General features: G+C 38.4%; 1 protein-coding gene across 1 annotated transcript in view; it reads right to left on the minus strand.

The window, feature by feature from the left end:
- PKD2L1 (polycystin 2 like 1, transient receptor potential cation channel) overlaps positions 1-27,804 on the minus strand; it is a 505,878-nt gene that overhangs the window by 430,131 nt on the left and 47,943 nt on the right. The window contains exon 2 of the mRNA XM_044056364.1: positions 25,596-25,709. Coding sequence (XP_043912299.1) covers positions 25,596-25,709 — 114 coding nt within the window. The remainder of the gene's footprint in view (positions 1-25,595; positions 25,710-27,804) is intronic.

Below are 27,804 nucleotides of genomic sequence, written 5' to 3' on the forward strand. Positions count from 1 at the left end.
CCCTTTTCAGAACCCACCACTGTATAGCACTAAAAGCCTAAACTGGTTAGAACTACCCTATCAGTTATAGAAATATCCCACTGACTAGCATATACAAATCTTTCCACTAACTATAAAATTATGCAGCATCCACATGCCTGTCCAGCACTAAATACTATGCTACACAACTATGTCCCCAATAGGTCATTACTATCCAATGACCAAAAACTGCTCCCTCTCCACAATCCTAACAAATTTGCTTGGCATGGTCTATATTCATACCATGTTGCTAAGGTCTGAAACTCTTTAGCTATATCCATCAGATCAATATCCTCCCTCCAGTCTTTTAAAACCATTCTGCTTCCACTTTCCGCACCTCTTTGCAGTTTTCCTCCCCCTCCCCCGCCTCCCTCTCTCTTATTGTCTTCCCTCCCAGGTGTTTCTGCCCTATACTCTACAAATACAGGTTGGCCCCCACAGGTGCCATCTTTAATGGAGTACTTGCCCCTAGCAGAATGTCCCTATACTAACAGCGTGCTCTCATGTAAGTAGTGATTGCAACACTTTTTCTATGCATGTACCAAAAAACCAGGACTGTTTGTTTGTTCTTATACATTACTTTGGTTCTTCTATGGTTCCTGGAAGATGGCTGAGCGAAGAGCGATATAAACTAATGATGGTGATGTCAGTATGTTACAAAGATTTATTGGGATGAATGAGAATCCACTTCTTAAATTTACCACACAAGAATTAACTAAAGAAGGTCAGCATGCAATTAATATAGAAAGGAATATTGAGGTAATTCAACTAATGCGGAAGCTGGAGAATACACTACAGAAACTGAGACTTATACTGTGGCAGAGGCAGCATATGGAGGCGTGCCTAATCTTTAAGGTAGTACCTAGAGGGTTGAGAGTACTGAAGATGCCGACTTTCGGTACTACCTACCCTGAACTGTTAACCAGATGGCAAAAATTAAATCTGGAAGCCAGTTATGGATATATTAATTTACTAATAGAACAATACAAGGATATAGAGATGCTATTAACACAAGAAATTATGGGTATGGAGAGCGACCTTAAGCATCTTATCAGTGTTAAAGAAAAGGAAGTTTTTGTTGCAGATATTACGCTAAGGCTCTCTATCTTAGACAACAAACAATTGTTGGATAAGAAAAAGAAATTAGAGTGTGACTTTAATGATTTCCGTCAGGGTCAAGTCTTCTCCTGGCCCAGGGAGAATATTAATCATACTGTGAATAATGTTCATAATGTTCATAATGCTAACAACAGGACTGTTGTATCTCATAATACAATACAGGTAGCCGCACCCACTATAATGATGTCAATGTGACAACCTACGCCCACAGATTCCATACCACATGGTGTTGCAATGTCTGAAGACGTTGCTCACTTAGATGCAGGAGAAGGCTCATTGGGGCACACTAACAACAAGCCGGTTTCAGCAATGGCTGATGCTACGAGGAAGGAGGATCGCATTTTGGAGAAAAGTACATCTCTTGTGTTGAATAACTCTCAGGATAATAATCCATCGTTTTCTTTTCTCTTACCTATCTGGCAGATGACTTCGGTCAGCTGGTCACCGCAATGACATACCAGGAAATGGAAAACGTCAGGAGAAAGACACGAATTTCAAAGGAAGGTACTCAGGCCAATATCGAAGACTTAGTGGTAAATATATCCAGTTATACTCTAACAGAGAGTGAGAGGTCTTTACTTAATCGAGGTCTTGTGTTTATACCATCTAAATCAGCAGACATTACTGACATTCTTGTGGATATAAAGATGTTTATTAGAAAAGTTAATTTAAGAATGCTATTTGGTGATAATGCTATGGAAAGTAGAAATGTAGTTGCTAAACCTTCTACTTTTATACCTCGAGGACATCCATTATTAGAAACCTTTGAGAAAGCATGTGAACGAGATTTATTTGAATTATATAATCTAAAAAGTAAACCAGATTTTTACAATTTAACATATGATGAATTTCAAGCCATTAAGAAACTGCAAGATAGTAATGCTATAGTGATTAGATAAGCCGATAAAGGTGGCGCTATTGAGGTTTTAGATTTTTGATATGTATTCTACTGCAATGATGAATATGTTAAAAGATATAGGGACATATCAAATATTGAATAGTATGCTGCTAGATAGATTAATTAAGAACATGCGTTCTGAATTATATGACCTTTTTCTATGTAACACCATTGATGGGGACTTATATAAATACCTTTTGGTTGAGAAACCTGTGGTTCTCACTTTTAGGGGACTTCCCAAAATACATAAAGCCCTTGTAAACCCACTCATGAGACCTATTGTCTCAGGTGGTGGGTGGCTAACTGAACCCGCTTCTGTTTTCATTGAGAAACAGTTCAGACCAGTGGTAGAAAGGACTACATCTATACTGAAAGATAGTCAAGAATTTTTGGACAGTTATGGTAACTATGTATCTTTAACTAACAATGTGAGTAATGATTTATTAGTTACTTTAGATGTTGTCTCCTCATTTACATTGATTCCGAATGACACAGGGATGGAGTTTGTGAGACTTTTTTAATTGAACAAGGAGTTCCCAGGAACTTAGTTATTAGAACTTTAGCGTTACTTGATTTGGTGCTAAACAACAATGTTTTTCTGTATAATGGCACATATTATTTACAGAAAAAAGGGGTTGCCATGGGCACCCCATGTGCCAACTCATATGCTAACCTTGTGCTAGTATATTGGGAGAGTACTTATATTATGGCAAACACTTTTTATAGTGACCATATTAAGTTCTACAAATGCTTTGTAGACAATGTCCTTTTTACATGGGCTGGTTTTGAGACTGAGTTAAGTGAATTTATTGATTATATAAATGGCACAACTGACTTCTTGAGGTTTGAATGTAAAAGTTCTGATGTTACGATAGAATTTTTAGATGTACAAATAATTAAAGGAGGTGATACGATACATTCTGAAGTATACAGAAAGTCTTGTTGGAGGAATAGCATTCTACATTGCAGTAGTATGCACCCCCAGCATATCTATCGTAACATTGTAAAAAGTCAGACAATTAGAATGTAACGCCTTACCACTGATGATGAAAGTTATAAGATGAAGCAAGACATGTTGGCTGACAATTTTATATCAAGGGGATACATCAAAAAAGAAGTAGAAGGAGTGTATCAAGTAAATACGTCTATGAGAAAGGGGAAAGGAGACCCTTTCTGTATAAGAACCAGGGTAGTACTGACAGTGTTAATAACAGTGAGCAACGAGCTAATGTAAATAGGATGATAATTCCCAATTCTAATAAAATTTGAAGATTGAAGACGTTATTAGTAAAAACTGGGGTATTTTAACCACTGATGACAAAATTGCTGAGATGGCAGGATTAAGACCTAGTTTTTCGTATAAGAACACAAAATCATTGAAGAGATTATTGTGTTATGAAAATAATATGAAAGGATCAGTTCTGTCTAGCAGGCAAGGTACTTTCCCTTGTAGAGGGTGCAACCAATGTGTTTATATGTCTGGTAGTAGCTGCTTTATACATCCAGATACAGGTTATGAATATAGATTTAACTTCTATGCTGATTGTAAATCTAGAGATTTAGTATATCTGGCTGTCTGTCAGACATGCTGGTCTTTTTATGTAGGAAAAATGAATAGGAGTCTTCAAGAACTTGTCAGAGGACATGCATATATGATCAGCAGAGAGGATGATCGCAATGCATTAGCTCGACACGTTCTAGATGTAGGGGTGTTACATAAGTTTAAATTTAATATTTTAGAACTGATTAAAAAGACTGAGAGACTATGTGACATTAGGAATCACACCGAGAAGTGTGAGAATAGGTGGATACTCAAACTCCAGGGTCATAAGGGACATGGACTCGATGAGAAGGTGACTTTAAAATCTTTTCTAGCAGCACGTCCATATTCACATTAAATTCATAAATTTATATGTGTGTAAATTTATATGTGTATATGTTTTGGTTTCTAATATATTTTAGTTTATAGAATGTTTTAGGTATATATTCCTACAGATATATTTTTTTACTCTGTGTTTTTAACATATTTCAATGAGATACTCATAGTGATGTGATTAAGTTGGTCATGATTGGTCTAAATTTGTATGTAGTACTATTTAAATGAATTGTGGTTCAGTGCAGTTGTTAAGGTCTGAAGAAGCGTTATATGGACGTGAAAGCGCTTACTCTATACTGCAGTCATTAAAGGTGTTTTCTCTACATTTCTGCTGTGGCGAGCCCCATCTGTTTTTTGGTACATTTGGCTTTGTTCTGAAGAGGCTCCTTATCCAGGACTGTTTGTTTGTTCTTATACTTTTACTATGCATATTGTACTGGCTTTTATTGTGTAAAGTGGAACATTGGTATTCTGGATGTATGCTATAACCAGTAAATTATGTAGCTTAATGTAGGTCTGAACAAGGCAGTTTTTACTGGTGACTGTTGTAAAGTGGTGTTATCAACCTCTTTTGCAGGCGTACTATGGCCAGTATCCCATTAAAGTATTTCTAAGTCTGTTCAGGGCATTTGTTAATGTGCAAACTAAATAGCATACTAAAACAGCTACCTAGACCATTCTGGCATTGTATCGGACCTACTTGTAAGATAATTAGCTGTCCTGTAATAATGTTTAAATGTCTCTATGCAAAGCGAGTTAAAACTGTGATTACTAGATGTGTATTGAATGATACTTTCGCCATTGGTTTAGGCTAAATAATCTGCACTAGAATTTGCAGCCGCTGTATGTTTTTCTCTTTTTACTATACATTGTAAATGTACTATATGCAATTTCTGTATTTGCTGGTAAAACACTGCATCTGTGTTCCAATAGCTGAATACCCACTATTTCAAAAATACTACATAAAACAGTTAGATTTGTTTTTTGCTCTAGTCTGCATTTAACTCCTGTCTTGTTTAATAACTTAAATGATGGCATCATTCAATGTATGCTTTTTTCCCCTTATGTTTTGGCACCTTTATGTAATCACGCTCTCTTTCCTCCTCTCTTATAGTTTCCTGCCCCTTTAAAATCCTTGCTACTAAACTCAACCTCAGAGTGAGTTTTTCACCTCAAACAGTGACCAGATGATCATACAGACATATCTCCGGTATTTCAGAGCCAGAGAAATAAGTATAAAAAAAGGAAAAGCTGTGTATGTTCGAGTTTCCTTCTCATAATAGTTAACTGATTGTAATTAGATATCTTTTTGTCCTAGAGAGCATGCCGCTAAGGAACTCTGGCTAACATTTCTCAGTTGCCTAGCCCCCCCATTGCATTTTTTTGTAGATATTTAGGGAGCTTTTAGGACTAAAGGTCCTCCGTTAGTGTTTTATAGCTGTACGACCCATGTGCAACCCAGTCAAAGCTACCTAGTAGACCCCCTATTTTTTTTGGAAATCATAGACTGGATTTTTTCTCATCTCAAATGCCCAGGTGAGAGCTGCTCTCTCTAAAGCTAAAAACACAGCATCAATGGGACCGGATGGTGTCCCTGGCTGTGTGCTACATGAACTCAATGAGGAACTAAACCCACACATAAGGCTGCTGTTTAATCTTGGCCTTACCACAGGATACGTACCCAAAGAGTGGTGTACAGCAACTGTGGTCCCACTCCACAAAGGCGGTGCTTCTATGGACCCTGGTAATTACCGCCCCATAAGCTTAACAAGCCTGGTCTGCAAAGCTATGGAGAGGATCATAATGGAACTCATAAATAAAGACATAGGGGACCTACAGACATTGGATCCTACCCAATTCGGCTTTGTCAAGGGCAGATCATGCCTCTTGAACTTTGTCGACTTTTTTGAAACAGTCACCAAGGCCATTGATGAGGGTAAGGCAGTTCACACAGCCTACCTTGACCTTGCAAAAGCTTTCGACACAATACCCCACTCGGGTATCATAGAAAAGCTCACCAGCTTAAATGTAAACCCATATGTCACAAGATGGGTTGCAAACTGGCTCAAGGACAGAACCCACAGGGTTAGAGTTGCTGGTGCCATGTCAGACTCCAAGCCGGTCACAAGCGGTGTCCCACAGGGCTCAGTCCTGGGCCCCTCTTGTTCGGCATCTACTTTTCAGAAGTGCAGGCAAACATAGGAGGATTGTGGCTGACAAAGTTTGCAGATGACTGCAAACTGGGCACCATAGTTGAAAATCCATCAGACACAGATATCCTTCAGAGAGGTCTCATAGAAACGGATAACTGGTGCCAGAGCCATGGCCTTAAGCTAAATGGCAAAAAATGTATAGTCATACCCTTTGGTAAAAACAAGGTAATCCCAAGTTACCACATAGGTGGCAATCCATTAAGCACAGAAGAGGTTATCAGGGACCTGGGGACCCAAGTTGACAGTAACCTTTCTTTTGACACTCACATTGCCAAAGTGGTTAGGAGGACCTTCTACATTGCCCACCTGATTATGAAGGGATTCACATCCAGATCAAGGGAGGTCATTGTTCCCTGTACTCTTCACTTATCAGACCAATGATTGAGTACAATGCCCCATTCGAATGTATCTTACCCGACACCTGCAGCAATTGGAAAGACCCCAAAAGTTCCTCACCAAAAGGATAAAGGGGCTCAAAATATGCCATATGCTGCCCGACTGAAGAAACTCCAGCTATATTCAGTCGCATACCGTCTGCTCAGAGGTGACCTGTGCCTGACATACAAGGCCATGTCCAACCCGAATTAATGGACATGCTCCACCTCAAAAATCCAAATCCACCAGAGCCACAAGAGCAAGAGACTTAAACCTCAACACGGATATAAATAGGACGTGCTGGAGGGACAGATTCATCACCCAGAGACTCCCTATGCTGTGGAACAGAATCCCGGTCCATGTGAGACAGAGCACCTCGCTGGCTCTGTTCAAGAGGAATCTTGACCAGTGGATGGGAGATCGTAGGTTTACCCCGGGGATCATCTCTGTATCACTGCTGGACAGAGGCACGGCAAACTAATGGGTATAGTATTTTCAACCTAAGGGGTGGTGAAAGCCACACAACTCTGGCTAGGCTTATAAATGCCCTAGGGCAGATAGCCTAGTATGAACCTATAAGACCACATCTCCATTTTGTCCCAGTATTATTGCTACTACCCTCACACAACCCACTACAGCATTATTAATATTAACCTCTCCTCCTTTCCTCCCGACTGCTAAACGAATGGCATAACATTTATAACTACACCCACTTAGCATTTTCCCCCTAAACATACTTTCTGCCTGTTTCATTTTTTGCCTTACTACCCAGTGTCACCTGGACCATTCTACCCTGCCTAAAGGTTTACAGACTGTACCTTTTTCACTGTTCCTTACCTGAGGTGATTGTTTTTTTTTTTACTTTACCTTTACTGTAACAACCGCTGAGGACTGGTGCAACCCACTACGTTCACCCTCCACATCGCTCCGGGCTCACTCTGCTCCCCTACTCTACCCCTATTCGCACCCACCCCCACTTCTTCTGGATTTATACTTCCTGTAACTCCACCCACTAGATTGTCTAAACCAATTACATCCTCCCTGCTCTGTTACTATCCACACCCTATCCTGCCTACCCTCTTAATACCAGCCAACAGCTACTCTTTCATTCACAATTTCTCCACACAAATCCACTTTTCTCTCAATATAATAATGTATCACACAGGAGCGGCCTTAGGTCAGTTGGTGCCCTAGGCAAAAGGGCTCCACAGTGCCCGCCACCACACTACCTGGTTCCCCCATCCTGGTCTTCCTACTCAAATAAATACTAAAAAAGTGCCCCTGCTAGAGTGGCGACCTTGGCTAAGGCCGGCTATGGTATCACATATTACGCCTATCATCATAGGTTCATAGGTGTGTACTAGGCTAATGGCCCTGGAGCCTTTACAAGCCTAGCCCATAGGATTACCCTGGCATCGTGCCACCTGACCTTAGTAATCAGTGCCTCTTTCAAATAAAGCCACTGGAGTGTTCCCTGGGGTGAATTTTCTATTTCCCATCCACTCATCAATATTTCTCTTGAAGAGGTCCAGTGAGGTCATGTATGGGAAGTCTATTCCATAGCATGTGCAGTCTCTGGGTTATGAACCTGTCTATCCAGCATGTTCTGTTGATTGTGGTAATGAGGTTGAGGTCTCTGGAGTGTGTGGTGCAGAGGGATTGGAATTTCATTAGATGTAGAATTTCTAACAGAGCTGGGTCAGACATGGCTTTGTAACTCAAGCAAAGATTGCCTCTAAGTAGGCGAGAGTTTTTTTGAGTCTGTCCATATAGGACAAATGTTTAAGGCCTAGAATCCTCTTTGTGAGGTACTTTTGTGGCCTCTCCAGTTGTTGCAGGTGTTTAGTGAGGTAAATGCCAAATGGGGCATTGTACTCAATGACTGGCCTACTGAAGGAAGCGTAGAGGGAGACAATGACCTATTTCTTTCTGGATGCAAAACCCTTAGTAATGAGATGTGCCACATATAAGGACTTTCTGACCACAGTGGCAATGTGGTGGTCAAAAGAGAGATTGCTGTCAACCTGCGTTCCCATATATGTATATATATTATAATGCCTTCTGTGTTCAGTGGACCACCATTGATGTGGTAAGTCATGGGAACTGGGTTTTTCCCAAAGGGGATGACGACACATTTTTTGGCATTGAGCTTAAGGCCATGGTTCTGACACCAGTCTTTGGTCTCTAATCACTCTTACTCATTCTTATTTCTGTAGTACTACTATTATCTCTGTCCACCTCATTTCACTCTACACTAAATATTCCACCCCCACAATCCTCATTACAAATCATCACCTCACAAATCAACCAATATAGTTACTCAGACATCTCTTCATCCCTATTAGCAAATAACATCCTATGCTCAGGCAAACCATGTCCCACCCTCTCCACCATTAAACTTAAATTAACACTATATTACCCTCAATTGCCATTACGGAAAAATCACCAACCACATACTCTACTTCATCTCTTCATAGTCTTAGCCCAATGTGGAGATGTACATCCCAACCCAGGACCTGGGAACTTATCCAAAACTACCCACACCCATAAAACCTATGATTTATACTTCATAACTATCAATGCTCAAAGTCTCTGCAACAAAATTACAGAATTCCAGTCCTGGCTTATTCACCACTCTCCTGACATAATAGCAATAACTGAAACCTGGCTCAAAGCACATATATTAGACTCTGAAATCCTTCCAACTGGCTACAACATTATTCACAAAGATAGGGTCCAGAAAAAAGGAGGAAGCATAACCCTAATATATAAAGACTCCTTAACAATAAATTTAAATCCAGCGCCAGTCCCCATTTTCAGTTTCTTGGAAATCTTAATGACATTCCTACTTATAAGCCCTAACAAACAACTATGCATTGTCACCACCTATAGTCCCCACGGTCAAAACATCCCACACTTAGAAGACTTCTTAGGATGGATAAACTGTACTATCCCTCAAGAAACCATCATACCAGGAGACACTAACATCAATTGGCATAACCTAACCTCCAAATCTCCTAATGCTAGCATTAATCTCCATAGTTTCACACAAACTATCTCAGAACCTACATGGGCATTAAACACCCAAGCTGAAGCCATACTAGATTGGATCCTAGTATCCCACACCCACTACTACACCAATACCAGTACCCTCCCTAACACGTAAGTGACCACCTACCTGCTTACACCCACAGAACCCATTTACACCTCTCTAAACCTCATACATATAAATCAGTCAGGAATCTGATCCCATTTTAACCAAGAATCATTTATAACTACCCTTCAAACTCACAACTAATCCCTATTAAAATCAATGCCCTTAGATGAGGCTGTACAATATTTTAACAGCACCTTCCTGAACATACTTAACAGCCTAGTACCTCTATGTATCAAACACTCAAAACCAAACCATGCCCCCATACCAAACAAACCCTTATGTCTAGAGATAAAGCATGGAAAACTTGAAAAAATGTAGGAAAATAGAAAACGAACTAAATTACAAAAAACTTAGAAATGCTGCAAAGAAACTTATCATAACTGATAAGAAATCCTACTTCTCCTCTAAACTCTCCTCCCAAAATACTAACCCAAAATGTTTCTGGAAAACAGTATCCTCTCTTCTGAATCCTGGTAACATCCAAAATCTTTCACCTGTACCTGACAAAAACCCTCACCAGATCACCTAAATATTCAATAACCACTTCATTGACACCATCCAAAAACTAATCAAGGACTCACCCTCAAATACAAAACCACCTCTACCACAATAGGCCCCCTATTCTCTATAATTAATTCTCCACTTATTTCAGCTTTCTCATTCCAACCCATGCCCACATCCCTTATTCAAAGATTTCTAACCAAATTAAAACCCTGCTGACTGTCAGCCAATAACCTACCACCAGAATACTTACAACTAGCAGCCAAGGTGATTGCCTATCCAGTCAGCATTCATATCAATCACTCCATTACTGAATCATATGTCCCCCTACTATGGAAAAAAATCCATAATTAACCCACTTCACAAAGGAGGTAAGGCCCACGATCTGTCAAACTACCGCCCCATCTCTAGCCTCTTCCCACTATCAAAACTCCTAGAAAAATGTATTCAAACCCAACTACTCAATCACCTCATCAAAAATAACCTCATCTCCCACTCAGCATGGTTTCTGCCCAGGCCATAGCACTACCTCAGCCCTACTCTCCTTTACTGTCATAGTTAAAGCTCTTGACACTGGCTTATCCACTTTTGTACTCCTGTTCGACCTTTCAAAAGCTTTCAACAGTGTTTCTTACTCTAAGCTTTTACAACATTTATAGAAACTTGGCTGGTCCCAAACTGTAATAACCTGGTTTTCTTCCTCCCTAAACAACAGCCAACAATCAGTCAGATGGCAAAACCAACTTTCTGATTTCTTAGTAAACAACACAGGTGTCCCACAAGGATCCCTATTAGGAACAATACTCTTTAATATTTTCATTAATTATCTAAATAAAGCCTCCCGGAACAGCATACTAATTCAGTATGCAGATGATTCAACCATCATCTCAACCTGACATGATTTAATCAACCTCCAGAAAATAACCCAAGATGCTTCTCCTCTATAGAAAACTGGCTGAATGACTCTCAATTAATGCTCAATGCAAAAAAAAAAAAAAAAAATCTAAACTGTTACTATTATCATCAAAACCTCCAACTACAGAATTAAAAATTCTCTCCCATAACTAAACAGTAATTGAACGGGTACAATTCGCAAAACTATTAGGAATCACTATCAACAACAAACTCTCCTTTGAACATCATATAATGCAAACTATAAAGAAGACCCATTTCAAACTAGACAAACTATACTGACACAAACTATGTCTTGATGAGAAAACTAGAAACAAACTAGTAAATACTTTGCTTATTCCATCCCTTATGTATGGCAGCGCCATTTTCACCAACCTCCATAAATCACTTAGTAGTAAGCTAGAACATTGCTACTATAAAATAACAAAATTTGCATCAAACTTGCCGAACCTTTCCCATCACTGTACTGCTCTCTCAAACCTATCCTGGCTAGAATTTCATCACTACCTCTAATTTACTCAACTCTCTATGGCCCATAAACTAATTTTCCAACCTGATAGCTGTCCTGCTCTCCAATCCATCTTACACACATATACCCCTACTCGATCCCTCTGCTCTTTAGAGAAAACCCTATGAAGTGTAGCCAAACCCAACAAGAGAGCAGGACAATCCCTACATTCCTACAACATATCCAAACTATGGAATACCCTCCCCTCCACCATTACCCAATTAGACTCCCTACAGCCCTTTAAAACTGCATTAAAAACCTACTTGTTACAAAATACAAACTGTACATGATATACAATGTAAACCCCCTTAATTACACAACCCATTAAACAAGAAACCTACCATCTAATACCTCTCATTTCTTTTTACTCAAGTGACTAGTAGGCCTTATCTATCCATCACAAAGTCCAAAGTTTTTGAGTTGTACTTTTTAACTATAATTAGAAGCTTGGTGATTAATGTATATAACAGCTGTTTTGCAGTTGTATACTCTCTGTAGTACTCACTTGTCTAGTTTTGTTCTTGTTTTAAAACTCTGGAGCCTTTTCTCCCCAGATTTATAATCAAACTGTGTAAGTTTTTGTTGTTTGTTAACTGTGGAGCTTTTCTCCCCAGGCCTCCAATGAAAATGGATCCTGTGCCCAGTGGACTTTCCCGGTCAACAAATGCCAGTAAATAAATAAATAAATGTAAAAACTTCCTGACCAGCAACAGTAAAGTTACTCTAGCTCGTACTCCTCTTCTCTCTACCTTACTTTATGCTCCTCCTGTCCTAATTAATCTAAACAAGAGCGATTTAAACAAGCTTTCAGTATGCTACAACAAATAGCAAAATTTGCCACAAACTCTTCCTATTGCATCCTCCACTGTCAGGCCCTTAAACAGCTGTCCTGGCTTGAACTCCCTAACACGTTAGCTCTAAATTAACTTCTTCTAGCTCACCAAATACTGTACCAACCTGACAAAACTCCAGCCTTACAAGACCTGATCATCCTCTACTCCAATAACCAAGAACTTAGATCACTAACAAGGCACTAATCGCAATCTCCAAAAGCCATTACAGCTCTGGTGACTCGGAATTCCCTACCACTACAAATCAGGATGCAACCTAATAAAACCATCTTCAAAAAACAGCTTATTTCCCACCTAAACAACTCCTGGACATGCAACTGCCTAGCACCTGGCTTCTAACTCCTTTTCCCTACCCACTATCCATCCTCTTTAAAACTCCCACAGATGCACTATATATTATCACACATTACTTACCAACTCACTGTTGCCTACTCCCCACTGCCCCATCTATACCCACTAACTCTCCCCTAGACTAAGTTGAAAGCTTTCACTTAAAATGTCATGAACCTCATATGAACTTGTCTATATTCTCCTCCTTTTTTAGTTTTTCCTTTCTTGTCTTATCTTCAGTACATCTTCAATATTAACTGTAGTAAACATACTGTATGAACAACAATCAAATGTTACTACCTGCTATACTTTTAATTGCATGTCTAAACCACTGTGCTTATGTAAATATCTTATGCAATCATATGTTATTATTTGCTATATTTTTATAAGTGAATGTGTAAACCACAATGCTCATGTAAATGTCTTATGTATGGTATGTTAGCAATTGTTCTGTAGCTTTTCTCCCCGGGCCTCCGCTGAAAACGGACAGCTCTGCCCAGTAGGACCTCCCCGGTAAACAAATGTAAAATAAATAAATAAATAAATATATATATAAATAAATAAGAAGTGGAATATGCCAGTGTGCATTTGGTTCTCTCTATAAGAGGCCAGCAGTGCACATCTTTATTTTATGGGAAGCCATTTGACTTTGGTTAGAACTGTGTAGTGATGCTCTGTGCGGAGGGCAAGGTTGGTGAACCTAATAATGTGGTTAGTAGTAGTTTGGAGAGCAGACAGATTTTTCTTGTAAGCTGTAGCTATATGGGGAAGCCCATAATCAGTTTAGACATGTAGAACTCCTATGCCTATAATCATCTGTTGTAGGTGAAAGGAAGTGTAATTTTTTTTTTTTTAGTTCAGAACAGGAGAGTACTGTTTTAGGACTCATGACATGGTACTAGAAGTTCATAGACTGGTTTGGTCAGATGTCTAAGTACTTAAAGAGTGGGTCAGTTTCTAAATGACCTTTCATTTTGTGGAGGATTGCACATTTTGGAGGGACTGTGGTGAGTTTTTGTCTGGAAGCAAAGATCAAGGCTTTGGTTTTCTTCATATCATGGATGAGGTTGATAAAAGGCACTGAGAGGACAATGAGATAATTTTCCAGAAATCTTTTAATAGTGGAATTTGAAACAGATTTGTAGATGTCCTTGCCATCTGTATATAGAATTTTAGGCATGCCTCTTAATCTCTTAGTGCAAGAAATCTGGACAAAGCCTGACATAATGGGGGGACAAAACCCCAAAAATAGAGGCACATTTTAAATATTGCTCTTATAGAAAGTTTCTAGAATAGCAGGATTTGTGTTAGCATGCATTTTTCTGAAGGACATGAAGTCTGAAACTCAAATGCATATCATTATTTAGTGACTTTAATCCTCAAATCATCCCAATGATTTGCCAGAAAACCACAGATTTTATGAGGAACAGACTAAAAATATGAGGTAAAAATCTAGATATTTGAGAGGTATGACTGCAGGGGCTTGTGGGGAGGTTTGCTGGTAGGTTGCTTATGAAAAAAGAGAATAGTATGGGGATGGCAACCATTATAGCTTATCATCTGTAAGAGAAAAGGGCCAATAGTAGAAGGGAGGGAGCCAGCAGCAGCTGGGAAAGTGGGAGATGTAGGCAGTGACAACCACAGGGACTACAACATGCACAAGAATAGTGATACAGGTAGGCCGGTGCAGACAAATGTGTAGCTACAGAGGAGTATCATCTGTCTGTATGGCAAATAGACTAGCGCTATTTATGGTAAGTCATGCAGCCTGACCACTAAGCAGAAAAGTGCTGAAAGATATCACCCTGTGCAACCCCCACAGAAATTCTCCACACCTGTATGTAACTCAAAGAATGTTGATGTGAACTTTATATAGTGCCTGGCTTCAAAACACGACAGGCATGAGGATGTCAAAGATGTGAAAGGCTGCATTATGGGACACCCTTACTACATGATTCTCACGTGGCATTATAATGTCCCAAATGTGAGTATGCTGAAATAATAGACATATGTTTGTTTACTCCTCTCTCTGTGAGGAGTGTGTGAACTCCTGTAAGCAAGGAATGCAGCCTTTAAGTCTGGAGACAGGGATGCTCTCAGAACAGCCATTGTCAATATGAACAAAGGAGTGAGAGAAGCAAAATGTGACTATGGTAGGAAGATCCAGAGCTACTTCTCTGACCAAAATGACTCCAGGTGCCTGTGAAAAAGTATCCAGCAAATAACAGACTACAGGCCCTTACCTTCAAATTGTGAGGACAATAAGGAATTTCTTCACATGATCAATGTCTACTTAGTTGATTCAAAAAAGGGAACAAAACAATGATGAAAATACCTACCGGTCAAAACGAAGAGGCACTCATCCTCAATCCACCTCATGTCAATAGGGTGAGGACTCGGACACTGTGCAATTCAACTAACAGATGCCCTCCGAGATATCTTTAATATCTCTCTGAGTCAAGAAATAGTTCTCAAATGCTTCAAAAACACCACAATAATACCACTACCAAAGAAGTTACCACCATCATGCCTCAATGACTACTTTGCTGTAGCTCTAACCTCCATTGTGATGAAAAACTTTGAGAAGCTGGTCAAAGAAGCAATAGCATCTTAGCTACCTCTAGATCTTGGCCTGATGCAGTTAGCTTACCGAGCAAACCACTCTACTGAGGATGCCATAGCACTGGCACTTCACTTATCACTGGACCATTTAGAAGTAAAAGCAGCTACATAAGGTTACTATTCATTGACTTCAACTATACTTTTAATACACTCATCACTATACAGCTGGTAAGGAAGCTGCTTCAACTAGGCATCAACACACCCCTTTGTAAATGGATTCTGGACTTTCTCACAGACAGATATCAGAAAGTGTGCACAGGAAATAACTCTTGAGATAGCATCACTCTAAATACTGGAGTTCCTCAAGGCTGTGTACTGAGTCCGTTGCTGTTCACCCTGCTAACACATGACTGCACAGTGAAGTACAACACTAACCACATCATCAGGTTTTCTGATAATACAACAGTGGTGGGCCTAATCAGCAGCGATAATGAGACAGCATGGAGGGCTGAGGCGGAACAACTGATTACCAATGTCATGCTAGTTACTTATAAAAGTAATGTTTCTATTACTAGTTACTCTTAAGTGAAAGTAATATATTACTATTACGTATTACTTTTTAAAAAAAAAGTAATATATTACTATTACTAGTTACTAACTAAAGTAATTAGTTACTGTTGAGTTACTTTTACGTAAGTATAGTTTATCAATTCTCATATTCAGATGTACTTACTGTATAGAACTTTTGTTTTTGAAAACATGGACGTTCAATGAATGAAGTTTTTTTTTAATAGCTGAATAAAACACTTTTAAATCTGAAACACCTAAGTCATATATGGAACAGCATAAACAACTGAAATGCTGCAAGAGTAAGCTTTTATTTTAGCAAAAAAAAAAAAAAAAAAAAAACGGTAAAGTCCTGTCCTATGTGGAACACTCCCCATTTGATCTTAAATGAATCCACTGGTCTGCTTTTCCATAATGAACAGCTTTGGCTCTGCTATACAGCTTTTAATTACTCCATATAAAGCAATTACTGCCAATTGGCATTGAGGTCCACCCCAGATCAGCCCCACCGGCGCCAACCCCCTACCCCCTCCAAAGCAGCCCCATACCCAACAAGTCCAGTGTTCCATTACTTGGCTATTTCTCCCCAGTTACCACAAACACTGTTCAAACCTGTCAGTGTGCACTGCTTATGTACTTACTTCTGCAATGATTACAGATATTGAAATAAAAGAGCACAAACACTGATAACCATTTGTTAAACAAAGTACAGTCTCACAGTGAAAACAGACTTATGGCCACGTAAACACTGTCCTTGAAACTCACATTGATTGAAATGGCACTGAAACTCACATTCAAAGAAAATGCATCTGGCCAGTGGAGGAAATCCACACAACAGGCCACCCTAATACAATATGCAGAGGATTTCACTCTCATTTGCACATCTGAAATACGGTACACCTCCAAAAAAATAATCAGGAATCTTTAACTGCCACTGAAAACATGGCTTTGTAACTCATAACTCAAGCTCAACCCAAAAAAGACCAATCTACTACTTTTTTCCCGAAATCCCTCTGTCATGAAAAGACAAAATTTAAAGTCCTCTCTTTCGAAAATACAACTATTGAAGTCATTTCTCATAGCAAATTATTAGGAGTGATAGTGGATGATAATCTTACATTCAACCTGTATATACAAATTTGTTTGTTTGTGTCTTTCTGCTTTTCCTGGTTAGGGGTCGCCACAGTGGAACTCCAGAATGCTAATGATTGGTAGTTGATTTTTATTTGCCGAGTTACCAGCCTTGACACACAACCTTCAATGAAGGTATACCCATTCACGCATGTCTCCACACAGAAGATGCTCTAACTGAGAATCGAACCAGACAGCATCTTACTGGGAGGTGACAACACTACCGCAGCACCACCACCGAACTCATCAAAAACTAGGAATGCTTTACAGAGCCAAAAACTTTCTTCTAATGAAAATGCATACTTATTAAATGTCTTACCTGCATCAAGTAAGCTTACATAAAATAAGAAAGTTTAGTACTTTTGCTTCCCATACTTTAGTCTGCAGTTAGACAACAGAAGACTTAACATAAACATAATCATATATGCTCATGTGAACGTGCCCATGTACATAAGCATGTCTATTCTGGAAATAGTACTAACAGTTTGTAAAATACATTGGAATTCAGATTTCTGCTGTTTTTCCCCTTTAACTGCATTGTAGTAACATTTCTAGGTCTTTAACAGATGAATTGTATCAATTGGGATATTGCCTGCCAAGGCACAAACTTGGGTGCCTGACAGATGAGATTGGAATTCTTAGCAGTGCAACCAGTGTAATGCCAGATATGTGAGGTACATGAGCTACATCTGCTCTACTGTCCTTCAAGTAAGTCAGATGGTCAACAGATGCATGGTTTCTTAACTCCAAAGATGCTCACAAATCTGATTCAACCAATTTAGCAGAAGCAGCCTGACTTCAATGGCAAAAAGGAATTATATACTTGCTGCCTTGGGTATGGGCTTCCCAAACCCAGACTGGAGCTACTTACTCACTGCTTACTGAGCTGTGTCTTTGGCTTGCACTCCTGGCCCCATTCCTGCTGCTGTCTCTGTACCCCTTACCCATGGTAACTGCCTTCCAAACAACCTTTTTTTGTCTCTGTGTCTCTTCACTTCTGATGAAGGTTGGTAGAATTTGACATTTAGCCACAGCTTTTGTCCTGGTAAGGTAGATCTGCCACTGCTGTAACTTTGGTTAAGGGTGCACCAGCTACCATACCAGGCTTGATCAATAGCCACATATGGTAATGTGTAAAGTAGTCTGACTCTGGCTAATTTGAAAAAACAACTTGACAACCTACATTGCTAAATACCCTGTCCTCATAGCAAATACATAAATATTCAGTAAATAAATTGGACAATACTGATAACACAAGTTAGACATATACAGATAAATACATTTTATACAAAGAACAGAAAAATAATGACTTGCACAGGTATATTTAGTCAGTTTATTTATTTTGAAGAATACTGAATTCTTAACTACATAGTTATTGGCAAATTGTACAAACAGATTGCAGTTTACATAGATATTGACATGCAAAGGTCTTCTGTAGGACTTTTGAGTACGCTTGTTTCTACTCAGAATGACAGGAACCCAAAGTTGTTTCAAAACTCAATCACCAAACAAATCCACTCCACCAACACAGGATCCAATAGCAGCAAGTTTATTCAAGTTGAGCGCTTTCTTCCATAATGAGGGACTTCATCAGAACATTAACCCAGTACAAACCCAGCCCTTTTATATAATCTTCCTTAATAACATTAATTGGTTAATTGCTCAATAAAACAATTAAGTCCCTTGAATAAAAAACATTAATGGTTGAGAAATAAAAAATATATAAAATTTACAACACTCGTAAAAACTATCAAAAAACAAACATACAACCCCCAAATGCATAAATACTACATAAAATGTTACTTAAGATATTCCTACCCCAAAATGTGTTTTAATTTTAATATACATGTAATATTAATACTTTCATTAATTCCTGGGTGTTGAGTGGCATTTAATCTCAACTGCCACTTAAGCTCACATATATCCAAATGTACATCCAACATTCTACCTTGGGAATCCAATGCCACCTGTTGCAATGCCATAAATTTAAACACATGATCTCCACATTCATGAATATGCCTACATAGTGCATTGGTTAATTGATTATTCCTTATATCATATAGGTGTTCATTAATCCTTTCTTTGAAACACCTACAAGTTTTAACCACATAACATGTTGGACAGTCTAAACATTTAGCTAAATATACCACATTCTTACTGTTATAATTGTAGTGTCCAGTGACGTAAATATTTTTTCCATTCAAATTGAAATGGTCCTTGATTTCCAAAATATTTTTGAAACAAGCCCCCATCCCACTTTTGAAATTACCATTGACCCTTAAATGGACCAGGGTCTTGTAATTTCCACTTGATTTCAAAATGTTTTTGAAGGACCTGTCCTTTCAGTACACTATCACAGGGGCCCTACCCAATTTTAGACTTAGGCTTCCTGACTAATCCATTGCATTGTGTGACCTGTCTGCAATTACAGGCAAGAAAGCAACTGTTTCCTTAGTCAGAATCATCTTATACAGTCCATTGCCCAATTACTGCATTTTTCAAGCAGAATAAATTTATGTATTTTTCTATATTACATAAAAGAACAAATACAATTCTTCTATCACTAAGACCACTTTTAAAGGTAATTTCACAGTGCAAACAAGTCAAGCATTTTAACTCTACTTTTCTCCCATGCATACCTCTCAACTGTCCAGATTTTCACCTCTTACTTATAGGCGATATGTACAAAGGTGTAAAAGAGCAATACATAAAGTACAATGGGTTACAAGATGAATTTGAATCCCTCGAAAGAGAATTACATCTCCAGCAATTAAAGTCATCACTGCTTAATACAAATAAATGCTAATAGTTCTGAAAAACCTTTGAAACAAACACCGACCTCGCATATTCTTCTACATGTTGCAGCCAGTCACAGTACTTAGCTATTGTGACAGGAAGGCAAGGCAATGCAATACAGCACCTTATTAAATTTTCTCTTGAAATAACCATGAACAGCAATGCGGGAAAGGGAAAGAAAGCAACTGCGCAGCCACAGACAAGGAAACTACATTGGTCATCAACTGCAAGGCACGACCACAGAAATCTCATTATTTTCTTTTTTTTTAAATTGTGGGTGGCGTGCGTCCATGCGTATGACAAAGGCATGGTCCTCCTTAAAGGAGAACATGCCACACTGTTAAGAAGTTATTATTCATTGATTTTTTTTTTTGTGGTTTTGGAATGCAGACTGCTCCTCTCGCTCTACCAGCTATGTGGTTGAATTGAAGCAAAAAGTGACGCAAAAGTAATTGACATTTGCGTTATGAGTTATTAAAAAAAGTAATATATTACAATTACTGCATTACTATAGTGACAAGTAATGCAGAATATTACTAGTTACTTAAACATTTAATATATTACAGTAACAGGTTACTTTTGTAATGCGTTACTCCCATCACTGCTGATTAACTGGTGCGACAGTAAGAACTTGGCACTAAATGTGAACAAAACAAAGGAAATAACTGTGGACTAGAGGAACATTCTCCTCTAACCATCAACGGAGAAACAGTAGAGAGAGTGAGTAGCATGAAGCTTCATGGGGTGCATATTGATGAGGACTTGTCCTGGTCTACCAATACAAATGCGATTGTCAGGAAGGCACATCAGAGGCTACACTTTTTGACAAGGCTGAGGAGGGCAAACATACCATCAACAGTTCTCACAACCTTCTATAGGAGTAGAATAGAAAGCAACCTGACAAACAACCTCACAGTGTGGTACAGAAGCTGCTCTATCTCTGAGCGCAAGGCTCTCCCAAGAGTGGTAAAGGTAGCTGAGAGGATCATCAAGACCACCCTACCAGGCATTCATGACCTGCACATGTCCAGATGTATAGGCAGGGCCAAAGGAATAATTGGCAGCACCCACCCTGCTCATAGACTGTTCATGTACCTATCATCTGGCAAGTGTGTCTGTAGCATAAGATGCAGAACTGTGAGATTCAGAAACAGCTTTTTCCCACAGGCTATCAGACTGTTGAATTCTGGCAACAATCATGTTCCATGCTGACCATCTGGGCTATGAGTTCAATGTGGAAGACCGTCTCAAGTTGTGCAATAACTTGACTGCCTGTCTCAATCCAATATTAGTGCAATAGTGAGTAAGTTGAGCCAAATCACTGGTCATCAGGGGTAGTATAAAGCCAGAGAAATGTCTTATTATAGTGCAATATCTAATGCTAGTTTGTAACTCAGTCACAGTACAATACTCATGAATGTCTCATTCTGGACAATAATCAATGCAAGTTTTTAATGCAGTGTCTTACTTCAGTACTATGCAATACTGAAGCAAGCAAAACGATCACTGTATAATAAATGTTAAAATGAGTTTAATTTATGTGCAATATTAGGATTATCTGTCTAGAACATTACGGTATATAGTAAGTAGTTATATATGTAATAATGTCTTGTTGTATTACGTATATGTGATATCTGCACATCTGAGTCCAGAGATATGATGAAATTTTGTTCAGTTTTTGCACTTGTGTGATTCTGAATGACAATAAAGTTTACTTTGACTTTGATAGTTGATGTATAAAAATCACACAAAACTAGTGCCTGCTTTCTGACCAGTTGGTACCCGTCAATAGCATCCTGATCGGAAATCTGGTTTCATAAGACATGCTGGCAGTATCTCTCCTTCCTGCGGAAAGTGCAGAAGTTAACAACTCCCCACCCATCAACATATTTGTGTCCAGGGCATTTGCTACCATGAATAGAAACATTTTTCTTTCAGTTTCTTGGCCATGGCATAGAAATGCTAGATCTGTTCATAGTGCTCCACCAGTTTTTTTTCTACCTTATAATAACATTTCAAGATGTCAAAGCATCACGGAATGATGCATGGTCTCCTTGGTGCCACAGTATGCTATCATGTCATGTGTATAATTTACCTTGGGTAGTTTATCTGCACTCACCCCATGCTACAATGCACAGAGCTTTCACACTGCACATTGCTTCAAGCAGAAATGCTTTTGGAATCCAACCCAGAATGTTATAGATACTCTGGTACTAATGAATTTAGGGTCTTATAGAAGAAAACTTTCCAAAAAAAAAATCAATTTAAGTCTGAATTGAAAGCATGCATGACAACAGCTAAGAAAAATGTCATAAATCTTAGGTTTTGTGATTAATATTGGCCTCACAGTATTGACAAGACTTTGAAAGTATATAAGTAGAGGAGATTTAACATATTATATTCTTGTAGGAACCCAGATTTTCATTATTTTGAAAGTGAGAAAATAATTATTTTAAGAAATGCATGCTGGAAACCATTTTATTGTTAAATGAAAACACTATCAGGAATATTCATGTGGTATTCAAAACTTGATGATGAAACTAAGTACTTGTGTAAAGGATGCATATCATATCAGATGGAACAGACAACACCTAAAATTACACCAATGCATGCATTTGAATTTCCCTGAGAATGTTGTAAAAAGACTGTACATTGATTTTACGGGTTCATTCATGAGTAGCACATTGTGTGCTCTATGCATATCTAAAATAACTGGTAATATTATGCATGTCAGAAATGATGTCATGAGCTGCAATACATAGACTGAGAAGGGTGTCATTCATTTTGCTGAAAACCCAAAATATTGAAACTCAAAATGTTGAAAATTAAAAATATTGAAAAGAGGAATTTGCCCTTTCCCCACTGCTGTGCGATCCCAGAGTTGGTATATACAATTAGAAGGGGGCATGGAGGGTCTAGGGAAGCTTGGCCCCTGCATTAACAGGTTTCAATATTTTGAGTTTCAGTGTTTTTTGTGTTTTCAATATTATGAACTTCATCCAACTAAGAAGGTTCTTTGCTGCTTATGGATTTCTTAAACCTATAGATAATAAATTCATAGACAAAGTCATAAATATTCCAAGGCCACTTATGACCACTCACGCCTTGCCAGTAACTTCACTCAGGTGAAATCTCCTTTCTCCAGGAGGGCCATATCAGTCAGTCCTAGAGTCAGTTTATGGATACCCATCCAGTTATCTATGGCATGTTTAAAGGGAAACAGTGAGTCACACTGCTTAACATGTAGGGGAAGTTTATTCCAGAGGTTTGGGGGGTGCTGGTAGTCATTTCCCATTAGAATAATGTCACTGTTTTGTAAATAAAGTTAGAGTTATTCATTTTCATAATGTTCCAGGGTATCCTACACATAAGGGTATGTTTAGATATTTAATGTTAGAATGAAGATGCTGTCAAGTACAGTGATAGATGCGGAAGATAAAATTTAATTATGTCTGTTGTAGTATAGAGTCACAGCTAACTGTACTGCAGGTCAGGCACACAGAGTTATTCATTAAGAAGCATGTCAGAACCATACTTTAATTAATTAAACTTAACTTGAGCTTTGTTGAAAGAAGAAGCAATATTTACAGAAGCTATGAAATGATAAAAATGAAACTATAACTTATATAGTGTGCTCTTTAGAGACAATAGAGTGAGGTTCCATGCAAATCCCAGTTGCATACCTCGCAAATGTACAGATTTTTGCCTCATATTTTTGTCCATTTTTCATAAAATTTTAGTTTTCTGGCAAATAGTGGCAAATCATTTAAGATTTCAGATAGAAAATAATGACAGATGTTTGAGTTTCAGGCTTCATGCCCTTCAGAAAATTCATGCCAGTGCAAAAAACTGTTATTCTGGCAACTTTCTAAGTTTGTAAGAGCAATATTTTAAAATTGTTCCTATTTATGGGCCTTTCTCCCACTTTTATTTATGGCTTTATCCAGATTTATTGCTCTATAAGTTTGAGAGGTATGCCCAGGTGTCACAACAGACAAGACAGGCAGAGTTTCACTTTCTATTGAAGGAATAAACACTAGCATCACATATAAAAAGATAGTGAACAAATGAGATCCAGTGTTACTATGGACACTCAATACTCTTGACAAGATGAGTTCAAATACAGAGGCAATGGGCACTGGTTGTGAAAGTCTACAGGATAGTGGAAGTGAGCTGACTGAAGACAGCATCATCCCTTTGTTAGTCTGAAGAGTCACAGACCCTTAAGCCAGTGCCTGAGCTGAAATATTTGCATAGAGTTTGAAAGTCACTACAAGTGTCTGCTTTGCTGATGAAGGAGTTAAACATGTTATGAACCTTCATCTGCATTATATCAACACTATCCCTTTTCAGTTTGTGGATCCAGAAGTATCCTGAGTAAAAAGTAGGTAATTATGTCTCATAAATTGAAAGGGCCATAACATAGTATACTGAACTTTGCTGTTCAGTACAGTGCTGGTAGTGGGCATCTGTAAAACTCTAACTGCATGTAATACAAAATGTGACCACTCAGGAGTGCAGTGTACAGATATTAAAGTGCTCTACAAGAAGACACAGGCCTGCTTTTTTATGGGTTCAGGAGTCTGGGAAGTGCACAAAATCTCAACTTTATAACTGTGTTGGGCAAACAGTACACTTTTATGATGATTTTTACAAGTTACACATTCTTTTTCTTTTTTATGTCAACTGCAGCATACATATCATTTTCGGAAAAATGAATTCATATCCAATAGTAAGTAACCGCAAAACGTACATTGCAATTTCAAGCTTTCGCTGAACTGGATTAGACTCTTTAGAGTCAAACAAACAAAAGAACTTGAAACTCAAAAAGAAAAACAAAAACACAACCAGTAATGCCTAACACTCACTGCCTACTGCCTACAGTAATAATCTTCTTCTTCTTCTTTCAGCTTTTCCCAGTTAGGGGTCGCCACAGTGGATCACCTGTCTGCTCATGATTGGCAGTGGAGTTTTACGGTGCCGAGTTGCCAGCCCGACGCCCAACCTTCCACAGAAGGCACACACATGCACACACTCACACCTAGGGCCAATTTAGAGTGTCCAATCCATCTACAGTATGTCTTTGGAATGTGGGAGGAAACCAGAGCACCCAGAGGAAACCCACATGACCACAGGGAGGACATGCAGACTCCGCACAGAAGGCACCCCAGCCAAGAATCGAACCAGAGAACCTCTTGCTGTGAGATGCAACACTAACCGCTGCATGCCTACAGTAATAATAATTAAGTAAAAAAGATAAGTACATGATCTGTCAGTTTGTAGTCCCCATGAATTTCTGTTACTGTCCAACTTTGATAACTGAACCCAGTCTGCATGTTTTGGTACCAGGTGTTCTTTAAAAGCTACTGTTAATACATACAGTACAAGAGCATTTCTAATCCCTTGAAATTATATGACGGCCATAATATACTTCAGAAGAACTATCTTCTTTCCATTACTTAAAGCTCTTTACTTTTTCATGGCAAGATAAATGCCCAGCTTAACATTAATTTTTTTTTGCTGGCTAAGTTGAAGCTTGGCATGCTTATATACTTAGGAAAGAAGGCTTAACAAATGAAATTGGAATGAATGACAATATCACAATGGTGGTAGAGACTGCATTTACACAAACACATGCCCAGTAAGAGCACAATGTAAAACATTGAACTTTCATAGTACTATTTTGGCAAAATGTTGTACTGACACAAACCAATGTCCACCAAAAACACAGTGTAAACCACCAGCTGTCATAGTGCTGTATTGACAAAAGGTTATACTTACACAAGCAAGTATCCAACAAAAACACAATATAAACAACTAGCTCTCGTAGTGTTGTCTTGACAAAAAGCTCCTGATTTCCTGAAGTATTTTCAGTCAGTGTTGTTCCCCACAGACCTTTTGAAAACAAGTAAGAGTTATCATTGTAAATAAAGCACAAAAATGCTGTATTATCAAGTTACGTGAACTATAGAAACAGACGATCATCTACAAGTTATTTTAGATAGTCCAAGAGAAACGAGAAAACATGCATGTCATTAACTTATCAGATACACATAGTTGTAAAATCACTGGCATACCTCTCAGCCTCTTAGACCAAGAAATCTGGACAAAGCCATACATAATGGGGGTACAAAGGCCAAAAAATAGGGAACATTTTAAAATATTGTTCTAACAATTTTAGAAAGTTAATAGAATAACAAGTTTTGCTTTTGCGGAAAATTTCTGAAGGCTATGAAGTCTGAAACTGAAATATCTGCCATTATTTTCCATCTTCAATCTTTAATGACTTGCCAATAATTTGCCAAAAAATCAGTTTTATGAAAAATGGGCCAAAAGTATGAGGCAAAAATCTGGACATTCTGCAAAAATCTCTACAGTTGAGAGGTATGATCATTGGTGATTTAATTTCTTAAGTACAACCACAGAGACATATTTCTATGTTTTCTTCTTTCAGATCAAACACTTGACAGTAGACACAAAACAAGTAATCTGAGCGCAAATTCTTGAGTTTGTCACTTCTTCTCTGAGCTGATAGTACAGACATTGGTATGGGTATGCTGAGAAGCCAAGCAAATTAAATAGTGCAACAGTATTATCTGCACCACGCTTCTTTACAATGCAGTGGCTTGTGGTACATTCGTGAGATGGAGAAGAACTACAGAATACTGAGTGGACAACAAAAGTGTATAGTAACTTCTGGGCATACAGAATTAAAACTAATTATTAGGAAACAGCATACCAAACCTTCAGTACATTTTTTTTTGCTTTTTTATTTATTTCTAAGAGTACCACATCATTCCCATACTGCAGAGATACATTGATAACACACAGTATGGCAGCTGTTTTTTAAAATAAGGGATTTTTAAATGTAACTTAGTGCTGCAGTTTGCTGTTGACCTAATTTCATCAATGATGCATTTCACTGAAAGTTTTATTTAATTTTATTTCCTTTTTGTTAAACTAATTTATTTTTAACAGGGTAGTTTGGTAGATTGACTGGTGCAAGTCACTTTTCAGCCATGGCCTAGGCTAGAGGAACAATATTCAACACAGAATAGAATAAAATTCATTACATGATGTACTGAAAAAACTCCACTAAGGTAAACAGAAGTAATACAAAATACATATTTTTATTGTAGATATGCAAGAAAAAGCAGGACACCTTAGTCAAACAGCTGTGGAATTCTATAAAAGATGTTGTTGTTCTGAAATGGAATCCATCCATTCATCCACATCCCCTTTTTCCCCGTTTCTGTACATTGGATTGGGGTGGCACTTCAACAGTGACAATCATCTAGAGCCAAGTTTTACACCACCGGGTGGCTAGTCCTGCCACAGTAGTTCTTCCAAACCACACACTTGCTTGCATACTCACACCTATGGCCATGTTAGAGTGTCCAGTCCATCTACTGCATGTCTTTAGAATGTGGGAGAAAACTGGAGCACACAGAAGAAACCCATGCAAATGCAGGAAGGGCATGCAGACTCCACATAGAAGGTACCCAGATGAAACTCAAATGAGGAAACCTCTTCCTGTGAGGTGACAACACTATCCACTGCACCACTGTGCTGCCCAAATGGAATGTGAAATGCGAAAGAACATTTTTTATTTTTGTTGTCTGTTGTTGCTCACTTAGAGTTGTAACAAAAAACTGGTAATTTGCCTAGACAGGGATCTCACTAAAGTAATTGTGATGGTTTCAGCAGATATTGCTGTTTTCTGAGTAGATTCCCATCTCTACCACTGGTACGACAGTCTTATTAATGCCGTATCTTAGATATGTATGTCAAATGCTTGAGTCAAGTTCAGCTATCATGATGCAATGTTTTTTAAATTAAATTTATCTGAAATACTTTAATAAAAATAAAAATAACTTGAATGTTATTATGTGAAAAAAAAATAGAATAGTATGTGTCTTTCGGCTTTTCCCGGTTAGGAGTCGCCACAGCGGAACTCTAGAATAGTAAAGAGAAAAATAAAATACTTAAA

The sequence above is a fragment of the Protopterus annectens genome, chromosome 14.part0 (genome assembly GCF_019279795.1).
Source record: "Protopterus annectens isolate FY-2018-M chromosome 14.part0, PAN1.0, whole genome shotgun sequence".
Lineage (NCBI taxonomy): Eukaryota > Metazoa > Chordata > Ceratodontiformes > Protopteridae > Protopterus > Protopterus annectens.